We start from the raw sequence: 27,589 nt of genomic DNA, 5'->3' as shown, positions 1-27,589 counted from the left end.
AACTCTGACTCGAGAATTTGAGGGTGTGAATTAATCTTGTATTTTCTTTTTTAGTCTTTTCCTTCAATAGTTCTTTCCTTTCAAGAGATGTAGTACGTTCAATGGCTGTGTTTTGTCTATACTCTGGAAAGCCTCTTGTCTTGAATCGTGCTCTCATGTTGTCAAATTCTCGTGCCAATTGGGTTGCGTCAGATGTGACCCTTTTAGCTCTTAGGCATTTTCTATAGGGTAGGTTCTGTTTTAGATGCGATGGGTGAAAGTACTATTCGCGTCTGTTGGTTTTCTGTACATTTCAGTGACAAATGTGTTGTTCATTCTCCTAATATTCACATCAAGAAAGTGAATCTGTGGATTGCCAATTTCTAGAGTAAATTGTATTTTCTCATGGCAACCAGTTAGATAGCTAAAAAGATTTTCCTACTGTATCAGATTTTCCTATCGGTAGGATTTTCTGACTGGTAGCAAAAAATGACATTACAATTCCTGTCAGATTTTCCTACCGCGTCAGATTTTCCTATCGGTAGGATTTTCTGATGGGTAGCAAAAAATGACATTACAATTCCTGTCAGATTTTCCTACCGATAGGATTTTCTGGGCCTGTTGAGTGCTGGTGCCCGTAGCACTCTGGCAGACATGCCAACATTCCAACTCACCTGGGTGGGAGATTTCATCAGAGAAATCGGGAGTTGCACATTTTCCCATAGGGACGCATTGGGGCTAGAAGTATTTTAGGCAGGAGAATGTGAAAAATAGCTATATTTTTTCACAAAAAGTCGTGAGTCTCCCGCCTAAATCGGGAGGGTTGGCATGTAAGCTCTGGGGGCCCACTGGATGTCCATAGAGGGCCACCCACAACCGTCCCCACTAGGAGGCCCAAACAATGCCCAGAGGGGCCCCAGGCTCTTCAAAATATAAGCACATGTTCTACTGTTTATATATTCTATTACTGTCATCCTTTTTTATATTCAAAACAGCCATCTTAATTTTCTAAGAGACTGGGGCCCCCTGGACATGATTCGGACCCCCCCCAGTTTCAAGACCAGCCCTATGACCACACACCCACAACATTCTGGAACTTGAAAGTGTCGAAATTGCCACCTGTATGCTTGCACATTTCAGCACTTCGGAACAAAGCTCTCTATAAACATCAAGTCGTTAACACAAGAACCTATCTGCTGAAAACCATAACAAAAAAATCTTCATGTTACGTCACTTCCAGCAACGTTGTGCGGGTTTCCTGTGAGTTGCTATTTACACACGACTTCATTCTCCTTATTTGAATATTGATGGTGCATATATACCTCTCGATTCCGAATATATTGATATAATATATATGTGTATATTTATTTTGCATGTGTAAATTCAGGCCCTGAACCGTAACCCAACAACGGGTAAATAGTGAGGTTCAACGCCCCAGGCACCCACATCCAGCCTATTAGAATCTTGTTTCTGCCGGGTCGAGGACCAGTCTGTGATGCACATACTGAACATGCGCAGAACTCTTTTTATAACTTAAACACCGAGCATCCACCAAATGAAGACACTGATCTATCGTGCTGTATGATTTGAATATGCTGTTAGAAAAATAATACTTTACGTTTGGTTGTTGTATGTTCACGTGTGTGCTTTGTTGTGGATGTTTACACATTGGAAACTGGTTGTTCTACAGAAGAAAAAGGCTGGCGTTACAGAAATGACCGTCTTCAAGAAAGTAAATTAATAAAGTGTCATTCTGTGATATAACGACACTTTTCTTATACTATGTGCCTATAATTTAAATAGAAGAAAGTGTCATTCCATCACGAAAGGACACTTCTTATTTTACAGCGAGCTCAGAATCAGGCCCTCAAGAGGTAGTGTTTAGGTTCGCACACCGGGCATGCTCTAAAAGTGGTATTTCTTTCTGGGCCTGCGCAGTCCAATTTCGACGCTGCATCAGCTCTTGAAGCTCGGTGATAGGTGGAGTAAGGAGGAAGTTGTGTTTGTCTTCTTCCTATATGCTGGAGTGTTGAGAGGGGAGGACAGGGCTATTGTGTCTCCAAATTGCTCCCCACCCCTCTCTGTTCTATTACAGATTGGAAACATCTCCCTGCCCTGGACAGTTACGGGAGGAATTGGAAGAGAAATGCCCCCGCAGGATGGAGATAGGGTGAGTAATTTCACGTGAAGGATTCGCGTATTGGTGTTCGCACACAACAGTGCATTGAAAATGTTGCCATCAGCAATACAAATCTCGTGATTTGGTCAGTAACCTCACCCCCAAGGAAGTATGTCCGGTTCAGCCCTTATGCTTAAGAGGAATGCCTGTAAACAGGCCTGGAACTCACCTCGCAAGGCTCAGCTGAGAGTATAACAGCAAGACATCTAATGACTTTGACAAATTGGAAACATAAATCCTCTTTTCATGCAGAGTCCTGGATACGGAATAGGCGTCCCCCTAGGATCTCACACAGGCTAAAGAAAACTAGCATTGGCCATGCCAACAATTTTGCCTTTTGTGTAGAGATGCGAATTGCATTTGTAGGGCATTGCTGTAGTGGTATTAACTGGCCGTAAATGGTAGCAGCTGCAAAATGGTGTGATTATCTGGGCATCTAATAGCAGAGCCTGGCAAATGCCTAATACCATCATCATCATCTTAACTTTATTCGGCCATCAAAGTACATGTCACATAAGACATACATTTTTGAAATAGTTCAGGTTTACGGGCCATTCTTTCTGAGCTGGGACAGGAATAACTCCAGCCCTAGGACTATTTCTAATATATTTGTCCCTTATAACAGGTACATTGTAATCAATAAGCAGATGAATCAAGCTTTCCTCTTCTTTCTTTTAGTGCACAAAACCTTCTCCCCAATGAGATCGCGTTGGCTCTTGAGAGCGGGGAGTGTTGTGGCCTGGGTTGCGAGGCGTGAAGGCTATTTTGATGGGGAATAGCACTGATTTCAATCCTACTATGGGCTGATTGGTGGAGTCTTGTGGCAATGCCCATTATACCATTAGCAACTCTTTGCTTCCTCAGTTCTATGCATATATAATCCTACATGGAGCCCCTGTCATAATGAAGTCTTACGCAGTTTATGCCGTCATTTCGAATCAGGGACCAGCATCCGCGCACCTCTCGGAACCAATGGAAGCACTTATTAATGGGCAAATCCCTAGACCCTATGCGGTCAGGGGACCTTTTAGGGACTTTGTGCAAGAATACCTGGCCCCCGTTCCGTGCCCCCATCATATTTTCCTGTGACATGCCATACACAGACTGCAGACTACAGGCACTAAAATTGATCCCATTCTAAACTAAGTTGGGATCGCTATGTCCCAACTTTCCAGTGCTGCCTCTACCAGTATGTGTGGCTCTGGGACCCTGGTAGGCATGCCCACTTGCTGCTTCGTGTAGTGGCCTTAAGGTAGTATGGGTGATCCTTAGAGTTGGAACACCAAAGTCCATGTGGGAAGATGTTGAGGGCCTCCGGTCAGGCACACCTATGTTTCTGCTGGGTTGGTGGATCAAATTTGGGTTGGTCTTCAAGTTATAGCTGTCTTTCACTTCTGGTGACTTTGGTTGGGGCAGGGGGACCCCAGTGCTGACATCTATTGTGGGTTGGTGCCCCCTTGCTACAGTTCCTTTCCTTGGTCATCAAGGATGAGGAAAAGCAGCTTTTCTATAGCTGCCAGTTCAGTTAAGACAAGGTTACAGCTACATCCCATTCCCTTTAGAGGTCCCTCTTCACCTTGGAGGTTGGCAGGGAAGGGGGGCATTCTAGGTGAGATAAAGGTACAGGGGGAGTTGTTGCACAGCAGAAGCTCATTCTGGGTCTGCCGACCCTCTCCTCAACTATAAGATCTCTTTTGACAATTGGAGAGCTGGTCATGGATGACGACTTCCCTCTCCCTGTAATTTCTTTAGCTGGATAGCGGGTACTGCAATTTGGTCTGTGCTGGTTCCAGCCATATTAAATTTAATTGGGGGCAGGTGGTGGAATAGAGCAGTGTCTAAGTCAATGTCGTAAGCAATATCATTGTTGGGAGACCCCTGGATCTTAGTTACAATGGAGCTGTTGGGGGGTTACAGGACTGTAAGAGGGATTGATTTGCTCATGGCCCCCTGCAAGTGCCGTACTCAAATTATGCCCCTCCTCCCCCCAACCTGGAAGCTGGATTGGACCTCAGACCTGGCTTTACTGGGCTTTATCAGCTGGGTTATGCAATGGGTTACTAGATGCCTCCCTTGATGAACTATGGGTGGCCTTTCTTTCACCATTACTAGCCAGTTTATTGTCATTGGTGGGGTTGTTCATCTCGATATCCATTATCCCGTTTCCCCCTGTAACATCCTGATTACCCCCAAGAAATTGATTAATCTCCTTAATAAGCAAATATGCTTCAGCCGTAAGCATACATGGTGCTGCATTAGGGTTGTCGGCGTTGGGGCCTGTTACAGAGAGAGGCACCAGCAGTTTCCATCTCACAGTTAATATCTTTCGTTTTGGCTGGGCAAGCAAAACAGGACTTCGTGGGGGCAGGGGAAGCCAAGCCCCTCCATAATGTCAGATGGATTCAGCTACTCCCAAGTTAATGAGTCGGGCCACAAGGGGCAGAGATTGACACAATTTAGTGCAGTCAGTATAGGGGAGAAAGGGCAGGACAGGCGCAGTTTATCAGGGGATCGGGATGCAGCGGTTGAGGAGGTTGGGGGAGTGGCCTCCACGAGTCCCAGTACGCCGGCCCTCTTGGGCCAAGGAATCAGGAAAGCAGGTGCGGGAGCGGATGCGGGACACATTTTAACACGCCTAATACTTATACACAAGCCAAAATGGTTGGCTTTGGCAATGCTTGTTTTTAACAGGACTTCAGTGAAGTACAAGTATAGCGCTTATAAATCGAGTGTTTGAAAGCAGTCCCTGGTTAAGCCATTTTTATTATACCGGTAATTCATTTACCGTTTACAACTCAAATTAAGTGAACTATCTGCTTTGAAAACACTGGCTGGCACTTTGAGCACAATGTTTGATAATAACACTTGATAAAGCTAGCTATAAGAGATCCCAGGAGGATGTGCTTTTGGCAGGGAAGGGCAGGAAGTGGGTGGGAATGGCCATATAGATTAACATAGCTATGGACAGTCAGTGGGTGGGTAAATAATCTAAAACCTACAAGTGTTGTGTCCCTCCTTAAATTCCGTTTCTCCATAGCTGTAGTCTAATGCTTTGGCATATAGCGACCACCTAATAGCCAAAACCAAACATGGAGACTTATTTATGGGCACATGGAAGGTCTTCGCGGATCATAATTCAGATTTTCAACACTTACTGTATAGAATGTCACTTCTTTTAAAGACACAGAGGCAAAGGATTATGCTTCTCTAAACGTTACTTCCTTAAGCAGCATAAATAAATGAAACAAGATAATATAACAAAGCTAATAAACTACACATCCCAACATGTTTGCGTCTTTGGTAGTCCATGCAATGATTGGTGTGCATACACGTGACTTCCTTTAACCAATCCCATGCTATAAACAAGTCCTTAAAATGTGAAACTCGATGACTTCTTCCTCTTTCTTTCACTGGTCATAAATCCTTAATCTTTGCCCTCCAACGGTTGACCCCAACTGAAGCTTGTCTTCTGCACACTACCTCAAGAACCTGCCAGCTTGTTGTCTGCATTTGTGCCTACAAAATAAACTATTTTTTAATAAACTGGTCTAATCCGGGTGGGCAATGGTGTCAAATCATCACATTACAGAATTTGTAAATCCCCATTGCATACAATAATCAATACATTCACGGTTGTTAGGGTGGGATTATCCCTTGCCTCCGTATCTTTAATAGAATTATGACTTTCTATGATGTTAGTGTTGAAAATCTGAATTCTATGTCATGGCAGAGGCTCGGATTATGCTTGTTCAAAGATTACCTACCACTAACATCGTAATCCGCTCAGTCGGCTTGAAATAAACATCTTTTTAATGTCTACTCATTCAACCAATTGGCCACCCTCAGACTATTTTCCAGCCGTGTTCCTATGTGGTGCGCTATAAGGCCATTGCCCTCTCACTGAATGCGCACCATAGATTTCCATGTCAATCCCTGCCTGTTGCATCACCCATCTCGCTAGGGTAGCCGGGTCTACTGCCCCAAAGGGCTTACACAACGCAATGAGTAACTGTGTCACCCCTGAAGGTCTAAGATCTATGTCATATTCTCATAAGCCGTCGGAGATCTCACTGGGCAAAGCTTAGGTTGGACTGGGAAAGCATCATATGATAATGTCCTCAAACCTGTCTTTGTTATTTTCGTGACTGTGAACGTTACCCCTGTTGGTGATACTGTCTTTCTGGTAATCTCCAACGCTCTCACATCTGACACTCTTGCACGATATGAGACATAAAGGAATTGTCACCTTGGCTGCAAGGGCTTTTTTCTAGATAGTTCGGTATTGTCAGGCCATCCTGTAAACATGAACAAAGATACAGGTGAACGGATCAATGTGACAAGCATACCCCCTTAGTGTTCGATCACCATTCGCACATAATCGAGTACCACACCTAAATGTTTTGTATACTGGTTTTCATATTTTGCAGTATCTACTTCAATATTGTTTTAGGTATAATGCTGAACATCATGGTTTACAGGGTGAGGCAATATAGATTTGCACAATACAACAAAAAACAAGTGAAATTACTTGCACATACGTCTATACAGTCAACAAAATGCAAATAGCTACTGTCGATACCTACCGACAGGGGTCGAATCACGTAAACAAATGAAACAAATATACAGAACGTATTTCAGTACAATACAGTGAAAGAACAATGGTGACACTGTGGTTGGAAAAGAGATTAGTCTACACCAGGGTGTTTCAGCCGTCTATGGGGGCTAAGTGTGCCACAAATTTCTTACGGCCTTCGTCAGGACGGTGAAGACAGTGTTGTCAGGATGTGCAGAATGTGCTGAAAAATTGAATGAGATTCAGTAAGGGGAGTGCTGAGGATACATCATTTTAACAGTGAACAAATTACTCAGTGTCTCACGTGTGGTTAGTGGACACGGCTTACCTGTGGGGTATTAATTAGGCCACAGATGTAACAATGGGAACGGCAATGTCCCATCCGTGAGGGTTGGAATGGACTACTATTGGCGAAAGGAAAATAAGAGTAGGAGGGCTGAGTATTGTCTCCTATTTCATGTAAAAAAAAAATGTTTGGGGTGGAGGGGGGCACGTATTGTGCAGTATGAAATGTCAAGAATGATCAAGCATAAGCGCGCTTACCTAGATTTGGATAACGCTGAGGATACAATCACTTCATTTGTAACTGGACTGGATCCAGGAGAAAACGTGCCTTAAATAGAGCACAAAGTCAGTCGAGAAGGTTGGAGCTAATGTAAGTAGCAGCCCAATACGACGATCTGTTAGTAAAAACACAGATCGCAATGTACCTGTAAGGGTACTCTACTGCCTGTGTACCTGAGAGGATTGGAATGCCCAGGAATCCTGTTAGTATCTCGGGATAAGCAGAGCGTTCTTGACTGTAAGCTCCTACTCCGATGGATGGCAGAGTACTGCAGCGTTACGGACGCCGTTGCTAGGTCACAAACTGATTTATCACGGCGGCCATATTGGAGCGGTTTCCAGTGCAGTACACCACGACAGAAATGCCTAACGAGTGCCACAATGCACAATTTAAATAATTATAGTAAGAAAGAAGCTGATGTCCATAAATGTGGTGAATTTTAAAGGGGTTGTGTACGGCTGTTGCCATGGTAACAGTCCGGCATCCACTCTATGGCATCACACAATTGTGTTGTGCCAATTAGCAGCTGAAGTAAAAAATGTAAAATGTACGTCCCGATAGCTCGGGACGGAACGGCACACTGCCAGAGACACGCATGCAAGTGAATGGCATGTGTATGCGACTGTGCTCTATATATAGATAGAGCCTTTGTCTATCCGCCAAGCGCTGAGTGTCTGAGATAGTGAGAAAAGAAGTGCGCGTGTCCCAGGGGGTAGTATGCGAATAAATGTAATAGATGTATTGGCTTCCACATAACTCACTGAACAAAAGACGTTTGCATATGATTCTTATTGGATACAGCATCAGCTAATCAAAGAAGAGCTATCTCCTTAAGTCATAGATGGGTGTCTCAGCAAGCAATACACAAACGGGGGTTCCCATTACAAATGTCCAGCTGGTGATACATTGTATTACATTCACCTCAGAATCTGGTAACACGTAAATACTTTGTTGAAGACCATACATGCTGAAAGTCCTAAATGTATCTGCTTACACGTGGTCTCTGTATTCGAATGATCAGTTGCATATTGTTCTTATACAAACCTACATATGTGAAAATGAAAAAGAGCTATCTCCTATAGTCATGGAGGGTATCTCAGTAAAATGTACAACATCTGCGGAATCTCATTTACAGAGAAAGCCCCATCTAGTGGTACATGTTCTTACATTCTCATTCGGACCTAGTAGTGTGCGAATACTTTGTGGAAGACCATATCTCCTAGCGAGATCAATTTAGTTCACTAAAGGAAGGATTTCCATTCGACAGATATTGAGGCCTGACTGTACAGTGTCTAGTTTGTGGACCCATCTCTGTTCTAATTGGGTTAGGGTCTTATTGAGATCACCCCGTCTTATGGTGGGTGTCACTTTTTGGATAACAAACCATCTTAGGTCTGTATCCTTGTGGTTTTTCTTCATGAAGTGATCTACCAAAGGTTTATTGGGGATCTTGTTCCTAATGTAAGATCGATGCTCTGATATGCGCATTTTGATCGGGCGGATGGTCTTGCCTACATAGAGGAGGCCACAAAGGCATTGTATGATGTAAATGATGCCTTTAGTGTTGCAATCGGTGTGATCCTTCATTGTCCACTTGATATTTCTGTGTTCAAAGACTTTTTTCTGTAGCGTAAGGGCGCATGCAATGCATTTCCCACACTTGTAATGCTCTAGAACAGGGGGAAGGTTCCCCAGGGTGTTGTTGACTCGTGGGGCTGGTTCTCGAAACGTGTGTACAAGAGTCTTTCAGATTCTTGTTCCTTTTGAAGGCGAAACACAGGACGTTGCTCATTGTCCCTGCTTGTTTTACCAGATGCCAATTCTTTTTGATGGTCTTCTGTAGTATGTTACTTAATGGACTGAAAGTGGTGACACAGACCAGCCTTTCAAGTTCCTTTTTGGGCTTGGTTTCTAGACAAACCTCTCTCGGGGTGTGTGTAGCCCTTTTCCTTGCATCTCTAATGGCCTTACGAGGGTATCCCCTTTCTGATAGCCTCGTCTGCAAATCTTCTGCATGTTTTTTTGAACCTGTCTACTTCAGTGCAATTCCTCCGAATCCGTAAACATTGACCATATGGCAGATTGTACTTCAGGCCCTGCGGATGGTAGCTCTGGAAATGCAATAAACTGTTGAGATCTGTGAGTTTCCGGTATAATTCAGTCTTTAGGTGTTCCCCTGTCTTGTATATGTGAAGATCAAGATAGTCAATCTGGTGGTAGTTCCATTGCATCGTGAAGTTGATGTGTGGGTTACGTTGGTGGAAACTCTGTAGTTCTGTCAATGATCCATTCCATTGGAGGCCGATGTTTGGTAGAAAAGAATTCTCGTCTGAGAAGATGTTGATTTTCTCATATTGTGCCATGTATAAGTTAGCAATGCCAGGGGCGAAGGTAGCCTGTAAACAGCCTCAGCAATTCACTGACATCCCATAATTGCGTGTACTTCGGAGTTGGAGGCCTTAGCAATTTTACACCCCTTAGCAACCTGCATATCAATGGGTGCTCTCCTACTGTAAGCCCTTCGGCCCGCGGGTGCCCCATTAATATCGCTGATCGTGCTGTGTTTATTGTCCTATAAGCTTTCCCTTGTGCTGCCAATTGCACTAGGTAGTTCACTATGTGCACCACATCTCTTCTAGTGGAATGCACGCTCCTCTCCAGACATCAGCTATGACACTGTGTCCATGCTGATCTATAAACCTTCCTTGTCCCTTGGGGCCATGATACTTCGATGATGCGTTCAGCTCGTCCCGAAAGTCCCGGCCTAACCCGGGATCCCCAGAAATTGCCCATGCCATCATGTTGAGTTTGCCCTCCTGCACCAATGGGTGTCTGTTCCCAGTGCGCCCCAACAAAACAATCTACTCCTGTTTCGGAAGACTTATCAGCTTGTCGAAAGCCATCTCAAACAGACTGGGAAACCACGCCTGTCCCCTCCAATCTGGTATTATCGACACCAGCGCTGCCTTCTGCTTCTTTGCTTGTGCCTGTGTCCTCAGTATCATTGGGAATGGCGCGAAGGGATCCTCTCTGACCCTGAGGACTAGAGAAACACATCTGTCGCTTCCGGATCCTGTCTCCAGCTGAAGAAACAAGGCAACTGTATGTTGAACCTCGAAGTGAACAAGTCTGTCCGACATGGGCCCTATCGTTTCATTAATTTCCAGAATACCTCAACATCCAGCTGACTCTCTGAGGTATCTGGAATTCTAGTCTACAACTTTGTTCTGCACTCACGGAAGATACTCTGGTGTCGCAGAGATGTTTCTCTGTAGAGACAAATGCCAAAAGTCCTTCGCTAGCCCTGCCAATATTCTGGACCTCCTTCCACCCAGATGGTTGGTATACCTAACTGCGTACACGCTGTCCATTTTGAGGAGTACACAACAGCGGGCTCTCTCCTGGGTCCAGCATTTCACTGCAGTGGACTCTACTAGTAACTCTAAGCAGTTGATGTGTCGATTGAGTTCCTGACCCGATCACCTGCCCCCCTTCGGCATGTCTCTGCAACGGTCTCCACAGCCCCATCGGCTGTGGGAATGAACCAAATGTTGCTCTCCGATTCCAGGTTTCAATATGTTGGAACCACCACTCCAACTTCACTCTCGATTCCTATGAGATCAGAATCTATTGTTCGTACTGCAGACCTTTCCTGAGGTGGCAGATCTTCAGCCTCTGCACGGCTCTGTAATGAAGTGGGCCGGGATTGATGACGCCTAACGCCCCACCAGTCTGACTAATTCCCATAACATATAATTTCCTTCTTCAAGGTGGTCTTGTTATCTTTTTAGATCATGTTCACCTTGTCCAACAGTAAACTGAGAGTTCCCTAGTTTGTGTCTACCACGAAACCTAGAAACTCCATCGCTTGTTCCAGGTATAGTTGAGATTTCTCCCAATTCACTAGGAAGCCCATCTGTTATAGCAGGCTGGTTGTTAAAGGCACGTGGTCCTGAGACAGGTCCCTGCCCTGGCACATTAGACATATGTTGTCCAGGCATATAATCAGATGAATACCTCGTTCTCTTAGTGGCTTACCACAGGTTTCAACAGTTTGGTGAAGCACCACAGCGCTGAAGCCAGCCCGAACGGCAGGCACGTGAACTTGTATGTCTCTGCATTCCAGAGAAAATGCAGATATTTCTGGTGTATTGCCACATTGGGTACCATTAGATACCTGTCTCTGAGGTCTGTCCTGGGAAGCCAGTCTCCCTGCTGCAGTATGTCCCTTGTGAGGTGGATACCCTCCATTTTGAGGTATCTGTAGACTATGAAGCCGTTCAAGTCTCTGAGGTTGATCACCGGCCTCAGCTTATGCTTGCCTTTCACCAGGAACATATTGCTTATGAACCAGTCTCCAGTCTGAACAATGGCTTTCGTCCACCCCCAGTTCTCTTATTTCTGCGTCTAACAAGCATTGATTCTCTTCGCTGAACATAATAGGCCTCGGTAGCCTTGTTTGAACGGGTAGCTGATAAAAATATGTTATGCAGTCTTTATAACGAATGAAAAAATAACTACAGTGCTGTCGATATTTTCATTATTTTATTTAAATGCACTATCCAACACTTTCCCCAAATATTGTAGGTAGGGGTGTCACGGTATTAGTTTTATGACGGTACAATAACCTTCTTGCCAAATGACGGTATATCATGGTTATCGCGGTATAGCAGGTGGAGTTGACTAATCTTAACAAATATTTTCTAAAAAGTCATAAATTGTCAGATTTATCATCGCAAACAAAACCAGGCACCCAGGGCCAGAATTGGGCTTTTCAACATACTTTCCACTGAAATGCCACCCCTTGCTTGCACCAAACACAAACACACGTGTGGAGAGGAGGGGGGGGGGGAAAGCCCTGCTGCGACTGGCAAAGCAAACTGAATAGCTTTTCTTAAGTGGTCATTTAGGCTTTTAGCTCCCCCACTGGCTACTGGTGAAGATGAACATGTTGCCATATTGATAATCTGCATGCCACAGATCAATGGAGTCTGATGGTAGTATACGCTTGTGTGCATACACACACACACGCACACGCACTCTCTCTTTACGTTACAGCCTTTAGTTTACTTCTGGGCCAAAAGGTGTTCAGTAATCACGGACATGTTACCCTTTGGTATGGCAGCAGGGAATACCCACAGAGATGATTAAATTTCGCAGTGTGACTTATTATATGTAAATTCAATGATAGAACCAGGGAAATCCGCCATTGTCATATGTTTAGAAAACATTATCCATTATAAATATATAAACCCCAAAGCCGCCAACCCATAGTCCCGGGAGGATAGCTCAGCGGCAACGTTCGTGCCTTGGAAGCAAGACGACACGAAGCAACACAGGTTCGATCCCTCGGTCCGCGCTTAGAAAGCTGTGGGTGTTTAAGCGCGTTATAAATACGCAACTAAGACAAAAACAATTACGCAACTAAATAAACAAAACCAATTTCTTTAACAGCGCCTCGATGCCCTGGGGCTGTGTGAGCGCTTTAAAAAAAAAAGTAAACCCCTTTCTTTCTTGGCACTGTATTTATTCTTCCTATTGCTAACATGTTGATTTTGTGTCAGGCACGTGTGGTTTATGGAATGGCATTAAAAACTGCTCAAACTGAAACTACTTGTCAGACGGCACATCCAACAGTGCAAGACCAAGACTGCGCAGAACTTGCTTACTGCAGCCTTTCCAAATCAGATTGAAAATCACACTTAACGGTATGAACGGTATACCGGTATAAACAATGTGACGGTTATTATTGTTCAATTAAGTGGTTCACGGTATCTTTAACGGTATACCGTAATACCGTTACATCCCTAATTGTAGGGCTGGAGTTAGTATATAAAATTACACCAGTCCTATAATATATTGGGGAGGGTGTTTGGTGCATTTAAATAAAAAATAAATGAAAATATCGGGAACACAAAAATCCATATGAAACCCCCTGGACTGTATCTAGGATCCCGGGATCCCTGGATATTAACCTTTAGTTTTGTAGGCACTGTGCAACTCTGCTGCCTATTTATTTTATTTATTTATTTATTTGGATTTGTAGAGCGCACGTCAGCCCGGGGGCATCGTGGCGCTTGTTGCAGACATATCTTGGTTACAAATAATACAATAACAGACGATACAATATTATAAAGGATACATTATTTACAGTGGGAAATATGATATTTGTACAAGTAGTGGTGCAGCATATTTACATGGGTTCGCGAGGGTAACAGATTATTGTACAAGGAAAGAGGTCTTCAGTTTCCTACGAAAGATAGGGAGCGAGTTTTCTGCTCTAATGTCTGCAGGAAGAGAGTTCCAGGTCTTGGCGGCAATGTAGGAGAAGCTTAGGCCACCGGCTTTGGCTTTTTTGATGCGTGGGATGCAGAGTGGGTTGGTGTATTGCATCCTGGTGGGACGGGCGGAGGAGGGTTTGGAGATGGTCTCTGAAAGATATGACTGGGCGGAGAGAGAGAGGCATTTGTGAGTGAGGGTGAGGATTTTGAGTGTGATCCGTTCTTTAACCGGGAGCCATTGGGCTGAAAGTCTTGCATCGGAGATATGCTCTCTTCTTGGGATGCTGAGAGTGGCCCGGAGAGCATTGTTCTGTGTGACTTGGAGTCTGTTTAGGTTTTTTGCTGATGTGCCCGCTAGGAGGGCATTGCAATAGTCCAGTTTGGCTGCAATGGTTGCTCTGGCTATGGAGAGGCAGTTGGGTTTGGAGAGGTAAGTCTTGATGGCATTTATGAGTTTAGTGGTATGGGCAGAAGAGGAGGTGATTGAGCTGACTTGTCTACTACGGGTATGTCAAAGTCTTTTGGCTGCAAATACCGCGCTGCATTTGTTCTCAACTGCGTTAGTATGTTATTGATGCTCTGCGTGCCACCAGCCTCTTCCTCTTCCCCTCAAGGGGGAAAAGGGGTTTGGCTTTCTGTCATCCTGTTCTTTCCAGGTAGATCTGTCGCTGTAATGCCTGACATAAGCATAATGGCGGGCTAAGCAGCCCCTGCCTCTGCCAGTCCACCAAAAACCTGTTTGCCGAAAACCCTTTTCAGGGATGCCATGTCTAATGCAGTGTAGGCATTGGTGAACTTTGTCATCTCGTTAATGAAGGTATCTCCAAATATTCTGCTTTGGCTGCCGCTGCGGCTTCCGGGGTCGATAGCACACTCAGTTTATGGTCTATCTTCACCAGGATAGATCTTCTCCTTTCTGCAGTGATAGCGCTGTTGGCGTTATCCAACAGGCATATGACTCTCTGAGCCCATCCTGCCAACACTGTAGGGTCTGTGCTGTCCCCTTTCTGCTTTGCCTCCTCTGCCATTCGGAGGATCTGTGATAGTGGCTCCACCACAATAGTCATGTAAACTTGGCATGATCACCAGGATCTATCCAGCCCTTTCTTCACTGCCTCCGCCCATGAATGTGAGCATTCTCTCGTCTATTTCTGGTGGTTCAGCAATTCCTTCAGGTAGACGTGGCCTGGCAGACTTTGCTCTTAACTTGTTTCTGGCTTCCTTGGCCCGTGGTGTCCTCAGTCTCTTCTTTAAATACACTGCTATCTTATCTGGCGGTTCCCATTCCGAGAACCTGGGATGGATCAGCGTGTCTGGGTCAAACTTCTTCCCAATCCTCTTCTTGATCCTGTGTAGCCTTCCTTTTCTTAGAAGTTTTATTGCTTTTCTCTTTGCTGGAGGATGTTTTCACTTCTTCCTCACTGGAGTGCTCTTGCCAGCTCTCTTCCTCTAGCTCTTCTGGGCTGCCTGAGGAAATGTAAATCTCACACCACCTGCTTTCCTTCACCGGGGACCTCACTGCTTTCCTCTTGCCACCCCTCTCTTTCAGTGGCAATCCTGGGTGGGGGTCTGGGCACTGCACACCCTACAAGCTTTCTTTCTTCCCCCGTCTCCCTCCAAGGCTCTCCTGAATCTTTGAGCTCCTCCATGTCTCAGGAGAACTTCAAGCAATCCTCCATTAGTGACATGTGCTGAGTACCATGCCCCAAGCTAAGCACCTAGTGATTTTTGGATAACCTGCCCCATACTGGGCTGAAGCTTTTCTGGCTAGAGTGTGGTCTGGCCTCATCACTTGAGGTGCTCATGTTTTCACGCTCTAACTTTAGTAATGGAGGTTTTTAACAGGTTTTTTGGCCATGTCCCGTCAGTGGTATAAAATATGTATGTAGTATTTTACAGTGGGTCAGGGTATAGCTGCTTGAGCAGCTTACAGTTTTGCTTGGGATTCTTCCCGTTGGAATGTACTTTTATTTTGTACCTCTATGGTTGCTTTATGCTGGCTGTAGTTCTCAGCCTTCACGACGTGGGAGCTCCACATGCTGTGACTGTAGCCCGATCCTGTCAGGATATTTACCCGTAGTCTGAGTTGTGCTATTACACTCAAAGAAATGTCTGATCGTTGTGTGCCAACTGCCCCTTGTGTCTTTGAACTGTCAGGGGAAGCATGTATCTCAAGCGACTGAACCGCAAGGTCCCATAGCTCTGAGATGCAGGATTCCTTGATAGCCTGCCCCCCTGCTGAGAGGCCTAGCACCTCACAGGAGCAGCAGCCCCATCGCGCCCCGCTCTTCACAGGGAAATGTTCCGTCGTTCATTTTGCTGTGCTCGCGCTGCTAACAGATGTTAAACACTTTACGTGAGTGCAGCGTCACAAATCTATACAGTAATAATTAAAGGTGTACTCATCTGCTGCTCGAGCAGCAAAAAAAGGGGAAGAAGTCGCAGAGTTTCACAGCTACTGCACACTTCTGGACATACATATGAAGACTGCAATTCTGACTTCAGGTGGAACACAAGCCACTGGAAAACATCCTTGGGCAGGAAATGCAGGAAATCAGAGCTCTGGTTAGGCCAGCTTACATTCCAAAATACAGGAGTACAATTTCTTCAGAGAGCACATCTCTTGTTGGCAAAACAGCCAAGTGGATTACCTATACCGAGCCGGGAGGATAGCTCAAGGGCTACGTGTGTGTCTTGGAAGCATGGTAACACCGGTTTGAAACCTGGCCCCACGCGTAGAGACTGGTCTCTGGTATTAAACGCGTAATGAAAGATGGATTAATTAATCCCATACACCACACTGAAAGTAGAATGTGCCGTGGCGAACATCACAGATGTTCAGCAGAACACAATAGGAATAATCACTCAATCGGATTGGGTAGAGTATAGAATACCAGACATGACCCTTGAGAAAGTGGAGCAGTACACAAGGAAACAATGTCCGGACATGCAGATCCTGCAACCATGCCTGTAGCCTCCTCACAAAATGAATGAGGAACTACTTCTTATATTTAAAATAAATTAATTTTCCGCCCAGAGAATCCCAAGTGAGATTAATTTTCTTCTTGCACGAAGGCCGTTTGGCAAAGACTCATCAAAAGAATACTGCCCCAACATTATGAGTGCACAGGGAAGTAGAATAACCCATAGGGCATTGCAGCGTTTGCAGTGAAAAAACAAAAGACCTGCCACAAGATCTGCTCCATCCAGGAATGTGGAATGGGAAGCAGACATTTGTTATTGTTATTGTTATTGTTATTTTGCATTTGTATAGCGCCTTATATACCATTGGTATGGTCTGAAGGCGCTGGTAGGTTGAACGCCCTTGGGAACCGAAGTTCGGGTCAGTGGAAAGATTAGAGAGAGTCCAAAGGTGCGTGTGCGCACCGGTATGTGTGCAGCTGGTGCAGAATTCATGTGGTAGCTGCTTCTTAGCGGTAGGTGTGGTGGTTGAGAGATCAGGGATATGTGTTCGGTCTGGCTGGAATTATCCAGACCGAGTGTGGCGGCGTTAGGCCTGAGGAGATACGCCTGGCTGGGGGTGTGAGACCAGCCATGTTTACTTAGAGTGATGGGGGGTGAGCGGCAGATGTTGATATGAGAACAGTTATACCGAATGGTGTCATAGTATCTCTGTGTTCTAGTTGAATGGTGGTGTAAGGAGAGAGTAAGCGTGAGGTGTGATATGCAGTATGCTCTTTCAAAGATTCTTTGCATTCCAAAACAAAATAAGCACGTCGCGCAGTTCTGAGCGGTCAGGTCCGTTCTATCTTCACATCCGCTCTATGCACTATTCACCCATAACTCATTTCATACATTCGTTCGCTCTCCACACCCTCGTTCGCTCTCCACACATTCAGCCCCGCTCTCCACACTCTCAGCCCCGCTCTCCACACTCTCAGCCCCGCTCTCCACACTCTCAGCCCCGCTCTCCACACTCTCAGCCCCGCTCTCCACACTCTCAGCCCCGCTCTCCACACTCTCAGCCCCGCTCTCCACACTCTCAGCCCCGCTCTTCACACTCTCAGCCCCGCTCTTCACACTCTCAGCCCCGCTCTCCACACTCTCAGCCCCGCTCTCCACACTCTCAGCCCCGCTCTCCACACTCTCAGCCCCGCTCTCCACACTCTCAGCCCCGCTCTCCACACTCTCAGCCCCGCTCTCCACACTCTCAGCCCCGCTCTCCACACTCTCAGCCCCGCTCTCCACACTCTCAGCCCCGCTCTCCACACTCTCAGCCCCGCTCTCCACTCTCAGCCCCGCTCTCCACTCTCAGCCCCGCTCTCCACTCTCAGCCCTGCTCTCCACTCTCAGCCCCGCTCTCCACACTCAGCCCCGCTCTCCACACTCAGCCCCGCTCTCCACACTCAGCCGCTCTCCACACTCAGCCGCACTCCACGCTCCTTCGCTCTCCACGCTCCTTCGCTCTCCACGCTCCTTCGCTCTCCACGCTCCTTCGCTCTCTAAGCTCTTTCGCTCTCCACACTCTCCACACTCATTCGCTCTCCACGCTCATTCGCTCTCCACGCGCCTCCGCTCTGCACGGTCCTCTGATCTGGACACTCTTCAGCTCTCCACGCTCCTCGCCTCTCTGCACTCAACCTCTCTCTACACTCAACCTCTCTCTACACTCACTCATGTGCTCTCCACATTCATCTGTCTTCCACAATTCATTTGCTCTTCATATTCGTCCGCTCATTACTCTCAGCTAACCTCCACACTCATCCGCGCTCCACACTCGTCCGCCGGCAGCGCTCCTCCTCCCCGCTCATCTACACTCATCTATATTCATTCGGTCTCCTATTCAGCTCATTTATCTGTTCTCGACATTCACCCGCTCTCGACACTCACCCGCTCTCGACACTCACCCGCTCTCGACACTCACCCGCTCTCGACACTCACCCGCTCTCGACACTCACCCGCTCTCGACACTCATCTGCCCACGACATTCATCCGCTCTCATACTCATCCGCTCTCCATACGCATCTGCTCTCTACATTCTTCCGCTTTCTGCACTCATCCGCTTTCTACACTCATCCGCTCTCCACACTCATCCGTTCCCCCCACTCAGTCGCTCCCCCCACTCAGTCACTCCCCCCACCGTTCTGCACACTCAACCGCTCTCCCCACTCAGTCGCTCTCCCCACTCAGTCGCTCTCCCCACTCAGTCGCTCTCCCCACTCAGTCGCTCTCCCCACCGTTCTGCACACTCAACCGCTCCCCCCATTCAGTCGCTCCCCCCATTCAGTCGCTCTCATGCTTCTCTGCTCTCCACGCGCCTCCGCTATCTACGCTCCTTCACTCTGCGCGTTCCTCCGCTCTGCACGCTCTTCCGTTCTCCACGTGCCTGCGCTCTCTGCACATAGCCGCTCTCCACACTCGACTGTTCTCTACACTCGACGGCTCTCCACACTCTTCCGTCCTCCACATTGATTTGCTCTTCAAATTCATCCGCTCTCCACACTCATCCGCCAATAGTATTCATCCTCCTACACTCATCTACAACTCATCTATGCTTATCCACACTCATCCTTACTCATTCGCTCTCCCCACTCATCTGCTCACGTCCTCCACACTCATCCGCTCTCCACAGTCAGCCGCTCTCCACGCTTGTCGGGTCTCCTCGCTCATCCGCTCTCCACGCTCCTCCGCTCTCTACACTCAACCGCTCTGTACATTCATGAGCTCTCAACATTCATCCGTCTTCCACATTCATTTGCTCTTCATCTTCGTCCGCTCTTTACACTCAACCGACCTACACACTCAGCTGCCCCCCACACTCACCCGCCGACAGCATTCATCCTCCACACTCATCTATACTCATCACAGCCATTCGTACTCCCCACTCGTCCAATCACGCCCTCCACACTCTTCTGCTCTCCACGCTCGTCCGGTCTCAACGTTCATCCGCTCTCTGCACTTTCTACATTCCCAGTGATTTATTCCTATTGTCCACTTCGCTGTTTTCGATCTCCATTGCTCGTTTTAGTTCTGTTTGTCATTGTAGGTTACAGTCTGGTTAGTTTAGCTGTATTCTATTTATTTATTTATTTATTTATTTATTTATTTAGTGGTTTGCTGGGTCGGTGTTATTGTGATGATTGGTGTTGCTGGTTTGGAACCGGTTGGTTTTAGGGAAAGAGCCAGGTTTTTAGTAGTTTGCGGAATGCCGTTAAGTCCTTAGTTAGGCGGATGTGGGGAGGGAGCGAGTTCCATAGGGTTGGGGCCAAGGCTGAGAATGATGCTCCGCCTAACCTGACTGAGTTTGTCTTGGGAATTACTAGGAGGCCGGCTGAGCTTGATCTAAGGGTGCGAGTGGGGTGATAAGGTATTAACTTTTCTTGAAGATATTGCGGTCCAGTTTTATGTAGTGCTCGATGGGTGAGGCATAAGGTTTTGAAGGCCACTCTACGGGCTACTGGAAGCCAGTGCAGTGTCTTGAGGGCTGGGGATACGTGGTCTCTTGGACCGAGCGTGAGTAGCACTTTGGCCGCCGCGTTTTGTGCTCTTTGGAGTTTATTCAGTTGGTAGGCATGAATTCCGAGGTATAGGGGGTTTCCGTAGTCCAGTCTTGATATGACGATTGATTGGACCGCGGAAACTCTGTTTGGAAATGAGAGATATGGAAAGATGCGCCTGAGGTTTTTGAGGTGGTAGTGGCAGGACTTTGAGACATTATTGACTTGGCGCGAGAGTGTTAGGTCGGAGTCAAGGGTGCATCCAAGATTTTTCACTGTGTTGGAGGGTGTCGGTGAGTTGCCCATGGCGGGTGGCCAGGGTAGTGGGTGCGGTAGAAGATCAGAGTTGCCGCAAACCATGATTTCTGTTTTGGATGGGTTTAACAAGAGGTGGCTTTGGGTCATCCAGCGTTCTATGTTCAGGAGGCAGGATGCAATATCCGGTCGGGAGTTGGGTTTTGCGTTCAGGATTTTTAGAATTAGTTGAGTGTCGTCGGCGTAATTGTAACACAGGATGTTGTGTGAACAAATTATTGGTGGGAGGGTGATCAGGTAGAGATTGAACAGGAGGGCGGATAGACATGCTCCTTGTGGGACTCCTGTGTCGACTGGTTGGGCTTGGGAGGTAAAGTCGGAGAGTGTTGTTATTTGGTGCCTGTCTTTGAGGAACGAAGCTATCCATTTAAGGGCGGTTCCACGTATCCCTAGGGAGTGGAGGCGGTCCAGGAGGATTGCGTGATTGATCATGTCAAAGGCGGCCGATAGGTCGAGAAGGATTAGTGCGGCGCATCCCGCGGAGTCGGCTGTCATTTTAAGGTCATCCCAGATCGAGGTTAGGGTGGTTTCAGTTCCATGACGGGTTCTGAATCCTGATTGGGCGGGGTCCAGGAGATTGTTGGCTTCAACAAAGGCATTTAGTTGGGAGTAGGCGGTTCGGTCAATGAGTTTGGCAAGGAACCTGGTGTTTGAGATGGGGCGGTAGTTTTTGGGCTCGAGAGGGTCGAGCGAAGGTTTTTTAATTAGAGGTTTGACGTGCACCAATTTGAATGCGTCTGGAAAGATACCGGCGGAAAGGGAGGCATTTATGATAGATCTTGCGTGTTCTCCTGCGCAGGTGGAGGTAAAGATTTCTTTTAGGGTTGTGGCAGGGCAGGGGTCCAATGGTGATCCAGATGGTTTGCGGGCGGATAGGAGTTTGAGAAATTGTTCTGGTGATATTGGACTGAAGGAATCGAACGTTGGTTGCGTGGAGGTCGCAGCTGATGGGCTGGCCGGTACAGGCGGAGGATTGCCAGGTGGCTGTAAGAGAGCCAGTTTGGTGGTTAGAATATTTGTCCTTTCGATAGCCGTGGAGTAAAAGTGGAGGGAGAGAGAGTCACACAGTGATTGTGACGCGGTCGGGATGGTTGTGTTACAAGCCGGATTGGTGAATTCGGAGATAATTTTGTGAAGTTCTTTGCTTTGGTTTTTGCAGTTTAGGATTCGGGAGTTGTAGTGGGCCTTTTTTGCTTTCCGGATTTCGGCTTTGTACCGATACAGGTGTCGGGCTAAGGAGGTCTTGCTCTCATGGGTTTCCTCTTTCTGCCATTTGCGTTCTAGGTATTTGTATTGTCGTTTAGTGGTCTTCAGCTCAGGGGTGAACCATCTGGGGAAAGGGCCAGGCGGGTTGATGGTTTGCACAAGGGGGTGAGCCGCATCAGAGATGGGTTGAGCCATGAATCAAAGGCCTCAGGGGTTAGTTGGTTGTTGAGATAGGTAGATGGAGGAGACTGGAGGAGTGCCTCGGCTAGGTCTGGGATGATTATTAGTTTCTTCCAGCATTTGCGTATGTTTGGAGGTTCAGATGCGAGTACGGGAAGGGGTTCGGGTGAGTGGATGGCGAACGAGAGAATGAAGTGATCAGACCAGATGACAGGGGTGGGCGGCATTAGATGGGTCAGGGAGTTGGAGCTAAAGATGGCATCAAGGGTGTGCCCTTTATAGTGAGTCGGGCCGTTTGTGTGGGGTTGGAGATTAATTGCATCTAAACCGTCAATCAGGGAGTATGTCATAGGGTTGGTGGGGATGTCGAGCCATTTGTTGAAGTCTCCAAGAAGGATGAGGTTGGGATGGTTTAGTTGGAGGGTGGCAATAGAATCGCAAAGGTTGTTTGCGAAGTGTCTATCGTAGCCAGGGGGCCTGTAGATTATTAGGAAGGTGTGTGAGAGCGACGGGGAGAGGGATAGTTTAACGAGGAGAGATTCGCAGGATGGAATGGAGGGTTGCTTGTCGATGATTGAGGCGCGGAAGAGAGATTTGAAGACGAATGCTATCCCCCCTCCCCTGGACGGACGGTTCAGTGGAATGAGGGAGTAGTCAGGCGGGAAGGCTTCATTAGCGATTGGGCCGAAGTCGTCAGAGAACCAGGTTTCAGTAATGAAAACTAGGTCTGGTTTGATTGAGGCGAGGAGATCAAAGATGCAATGTCTGTTTTTTGCCACAGATCGGGCGTTAAATAGGATGCAGTTCACATCGGCAGTCAAGGATGGTCTTGGTGCTGGAGCGGGATGGGGCGGTGGAGAAGAGGGTGGACGGAGGGGGGTAGTTATTATTATTATTAGGGTGGGTGATGATAGATGGGAATAGTGGGCGAGCAGAGAGATTGGCCGGCTTCGGGTGGGGTTGGGAGGCTGCGTGTGATAGGATGATCGGGTTTGGGTTGGGGGATTTGAAGGAGGGGTGTTGGCGGTTAGGGGTTTCAGTTGCAGGTGATGTGAAATCGAGGGAGAGGGGTTTCAGGCAGGGAGAAGCCATGGGGGAAGGAGGAGGAGATTGCGGGATAGAGGTGATGGGTCGAGACAAGGGAGGTGAGGCGTGCTGAGAGATTGAAGGGGACAAGGAACGTTTCCTCTTTAGCTTCTTTGTTGCGACTGGTGTGTGGGAGAGAGTAGGGGGGTCGGAGGGGGAGAGGGATGCAGCTTCAGTTCTTGCTAGGGCTAGGCGTGCAGTTTTTAGGGAGGGGAAAGGGTGTGGTCGGGGGGGCAGGGTGGCAGGGGTATGAGGGGAGGGTGGGAGGTGGGAGAATACAGGGTGGGGTGTGCCAGGAATTATAGTGAGGGGAGCGGGTATGGGTAATGCTGGTGGGTCGGGGGTGGGGGTCAGGGGATGAGTGGTCTTGGGGTGAGTGGCTCGCCATCGTGCCCCCCTGGCTTGGTGTTTGGAGAGGGTAAAGGCAGGGGGTGCGAAGGAGGTTGGAGAGATTTGGGAGGGGGGGGCGGCAGGGAAGACAGATCGGAGAGTGGGGGTGGTCCACGGGGTTCGTTTCTGGCTGACTCTTGAGGAGTGGGTGCACTCATGATTGGTATTAGATTATTAGTGACAGTTTTGGATTCTATTACACAGATATACTGTTAGTTATACTGTTGGGATTGAATAGGGCACGGTAGTGGTGGACTTCTTTCAATTCACCTTTATACAAGGAGGGTATTAGGCATGGATCTAAATCAACTTTGTAGATAGATTATTAGTCACCGTTTTAGATTCTACATTACATAGCTATACTGTTAGTTATTTCTAAATCAGAGTTTCACAGGGAGGTTGTTGGGCACAGATTTAGATTCTATATTACACAACTATGTTTTTAGTTATACTAATAGGATTGAATAGAGCACGGTGGTGGTGGACTTCTTTCAATTCATCTTTATGCAGGGAGGGTATTAGGCATGGATATAAATCAACTTTGTAGATTAGTCACCGATTTAGATTCTACATTACACAGCTATACCGTTGGTTATTTCTGAATCTGAGTTTCACAGACAGGTTGTTGAGCACACTTCTAAATTCAACTATCACCGATAGTCAGTTGGGTTCACTTATAGATGAATAGACAGGCTATTGGGCACACTTCTAAATGTAACTTTCGGGGTGGGTAACTTTCTAAATTCAACTTTCACAGAGAGGTAAGTTGGGCACACAACTAAACAGACTTCCCGCGTTCTGTTCACTTCTAAATGCAACTTCTAAATGCACTTCTGAATTCAACTTTCATATAGAGGCTATTGTGCATACTTCTAAATGAGTTTCTTAATTCAACTTTTCACAGAGAGGCTGTTGGGCACACTTCTAAATTCACAAATTAGTCTATTGGGTACACTTCTACTTTTGACTTTCCACAGGGAGGCTATTGGGCGCACTTCTAATGCAACTTCTAAATGCACTTCTTAATTCAACTTTTTACAGGTAGGGACTTGGGTACATTTCTAAATGCAGAGAGAGGCAATTGGGCACACTTCTAAGAGCACTTTTAAATTCAACTTTTCATAGAGAGGCAAATGGGTACACTACTAAGTTCACAGCGAGGCTATTGGGAAGACTTCTAAGTGCACTTCTAAAATCAACTTTCACAGAGAGGCAATTGGGCACACTTCTAAATTTACGGCGCGGCTATTGGGCACACTTCTAGATTCAGCTAGGCTGTTGGGCACATTTCTAAATGCACTTCTTAATTCAACATTTCATAGAGAGGAAAATTCTAAAATCAACTTTCACAGAGAGGCAATTGGGCACACTTCTAAATTTACGGCGTGGCTATTGGGCACACTTCTAGATTCAGCGAGGCTGTTGGGCACATTTCTAAATGCACTTCTCAATTCAACATTTCATAGAGAGGGAGATTGGGCACACTTCTAAATGGACTTCTCGCGTTCTGTTCACTTCTAAAATGCAACTTCTAAATGCACTTCTAAATTCAACTTTCACATAGAGGCTATTGGGCACACTTCTAAATTCAACTTTCCACAGAGAGGCAAATTGGGTACACTTCTAAATGCACTTCTAAATGCAACTTTTCACAGAGAGGCAAATTGGGTACACTTCTAAATGCACTTCTAAATTCAACTTTCACAGAGGCAAATTGGGCACACTTCTAAATGCACTTCTAAATTCAACTTTTCACAGAGAGGCAAATTGGGCACACTTCTAAATGCCCTTTTAAATTCAACTTTCACATAGGGGCTATTGGGCACACTTCTAAATGAACTTCTTAATTCAACTTTTCACAGGGAGGCAAATTGGGCACACTTCTAAATTCACAATTAGTCTATTGGGTACACTTCTACTTTTGACTTTCCACAGGGAGGCTATTGGGCATACTTCTAATGCAACTTCTAAATGCACTTCCTAATTCAACTTTTTACAAGTAGGGGCTTGGGTACATTTCTAAATGCACAGAGAGGCAATTGGGCACACTTCTAGATTTAGCGAGGCAATTGGGCACACTTCTAAGAGCACTTTTAGATTCAATTTTTCATAGAGAGGCAAATGGGTACACTTCTAAGTTCACAGCGAGGCTATTGGAAAGACTTCTAAGTGCACTTCTAAAATCAACTTTCACAGAGAGGCAATTGGGCACACTTCTAAATTTACGGCGCGGCTATTGGGCACACTTCTAGATTCAGCGAGGCTGTTGGGCACATTTCTAAATGCACTTCTTAATTCAACATTTCATAGAGAGGGAAATTGGGCACACTTCTAAATGGACTTCTCGCGTTCTGTTCACTTCTAAATGCACTTCTAAATTCAACTTTCACATAGAGGCTATTGGGCACACTTCTAAATTAACTTCTTAATTCAACTTTTCAGAGAGGCAGCTTGGGCACACATCTAAATGGACTTGTCGCGTTCTGTTCACTTCTAAAATGCAACTTCTAAATGCACTTCTAAATTCAACTTTTCACAGAGGCAAATTGGGCACACTTCTAAATGCACTACTAAATTCAACTTTTCACAGAGGGGCAAATTGGGCACACTTCTAAATGGACATCACGCGTTCTGTTCACTTCTAAATGCAACTTCTAGATGCACTTCTAAATTCAACTTTCACATAGAGGCTATTGGTCACAACTTCTAAATGCAATTGTGTATACGTCTGGATTCAGCTTCTAAAGTACTTCAAAATCAACTTTCGCGGACAGGTACACTTCTAGATTCGCTTTCAAAGAGAGGCTATTAGAGATTCCATCAAGTGTGGCATATGCTAACATTCACACTTCTGCTCAGAGGTGGCGCAGGCTAATTTGTGTGGTTCTTTCGGGCTACTGTACTAGTTATCATTAGACTGCAGGCTATTGAAAGGTAGGTTAGAGTGGCGGGAGCTTTCAGGAGCAGAGTAATTGCTCTACGTCCCACCCAAGCCAGCACTACAGTTTTGTCGGTGCCCGGTGTCTGTTGGCTTCCTTGGCGTCCCCTGCGGACACCTGCTGACACTCCCTGGAGTCGCCTCTGTTGGAGTCGCCCTTGGCCTCGGGGCCCTTAGCCGCTGGGGCTGCCGGGCAGGGGCTGCCCTGGGAGGACTGGTGATGAAGGGAGGGATGGGCGGGGCAGGAGGTGGGTGGTACCAGGAAGGGGCGGGCCGCTAGACCCGGAAGGCAGAGCGGATGGTCCAATCAGGGTGCAGGGCGGGTTGGGAGGTGGCCTGGGGGGCCTGCAACGAGCGTTGGGATGGGGAGAACAACACTACACGGCCCAATCATGGCACGATGGGCGGGGATGGAGGAGGGCGGGCTCACAAACCAGGAAGGGATGCGGGAGGGAGAGCGGGCAGCAGCGGGCTAAGCAGGGCCTTGGGGGACCTTCTAAATGTTAAATGGGGTCGGATGGCTCACGGGACACTTCCACTCACCTCGGATTGCCGGTACAAGTGAGGGGGCTGGGGCCTGCAACGAGCGTTGGGATGGGGAGAACAACACTACACGGCCCAATCACGGCACGATGGGCGGGGATGGAGGAGGGCGGGCTCACAAACCAGGAAGGGATGCGGGAGGGAGAGCGGGCAGCAGCGGGCTAAGCAGGGCCTTGGGGGACCTTCTAAATGTTAAATGGGGTCGGATGGCTCACGGGACACTACCACTCACCTCGGATTGCCGGTACAAGTGAGGGGGCTGGGGCCTGCAACGAGCGTTGGGATGGGGAGAACAACACTACACGGCCCAATCACGGCACGATGGGCGGGGATGGAGGAGGGCGGGCTCACAAACCAGGAAGGGATGCGGGAGGGAGAGCGGGCAGCAGCGGGCTAAGCAGGGCCTTGGGGGACCTTCTAAATGTTAAACTGGGGTCGGATGGCTCACGGGACACTTCCACTCACCTCGGATTGCCGGTACAAGTGAGGGGGCTGGGGGAAAAGTTAAACGTTAAGGAAGCCTGGGTATGATCGCTCCTCAAGAAGCCATCCCTTGACCCATCGGTACCGGGGAACTACAGGCCCAAACACCACTGTCCCCTTTCTTGCTGGAAATTTTGGACAAAGCAGCATACCTGCAAGTCCAAACATTCCTTGAGGACCACCGTCTTCTGGGCCTTCGGCAGTCTGGCTTTAGACCACAACATGGGACCGAAACGGCCCTCCTCGACTTAAAAAATCAAATGGACGACATCAGACACGCCGGCAAACCTACGCTCCTTCAGCTATTTGATTTATCGGCCGCGTTTGACCTCGTAGACCACAACACTCTTTGCCATCACCTCTTCATTGCAGCCAACCTCTCCCCCAAGGCGTGTGCGTGGATCACTTTGTTT

General features: G+C 47.2%; 1 protein-coding gene across 2 annotated transcripts in view; it reads left to right on the top strand.

The window, feature by feature from the left end:
* The first annotated feature begins 1,959 nt into the window (after positions 1-1,959).
* LOC138510500 (zinc finger protein 514-like) overlaps positions 1,960-27,589 on the top strand; it is a 255,115-nt gene continuing 229,485 nt past the window's right edge. For both annotated transcript variants that reach the window (XM_069626195.1, XM_069626194.1), the window contains exon 1: positions 1,960-2,149. In XM_069626195.1, the coding sequence (XP_069482296.1) occupies positions 2,126-2,149 (24 nt within the window). In that variant the 5' untranslated portion in view covers positions 1,960-2,125. The remainder of the gene's footprint in view (positions 2,150-27,589) is intronic.

Source organism: Ambystoma mexicanum, chromosome 6p (assembly GCF_040938575.1).
Source record: "Ambystoma mexicanum isolate Mex_15411 chromosome 6p, UKY_AmexF1_1, whole genome shotgun sequence".
NCBI lineage: Eukaryota > Metazoa > Chordata > Amphibia > Caudata > Ambystomatidae > Ambystoma > Ambystoma mexicanum.
The sequence above is the reverse complement of the archived record's forward strand: the minus strand, read 5'-3'. Positions and strand labels throughout refer to the sequence as shown.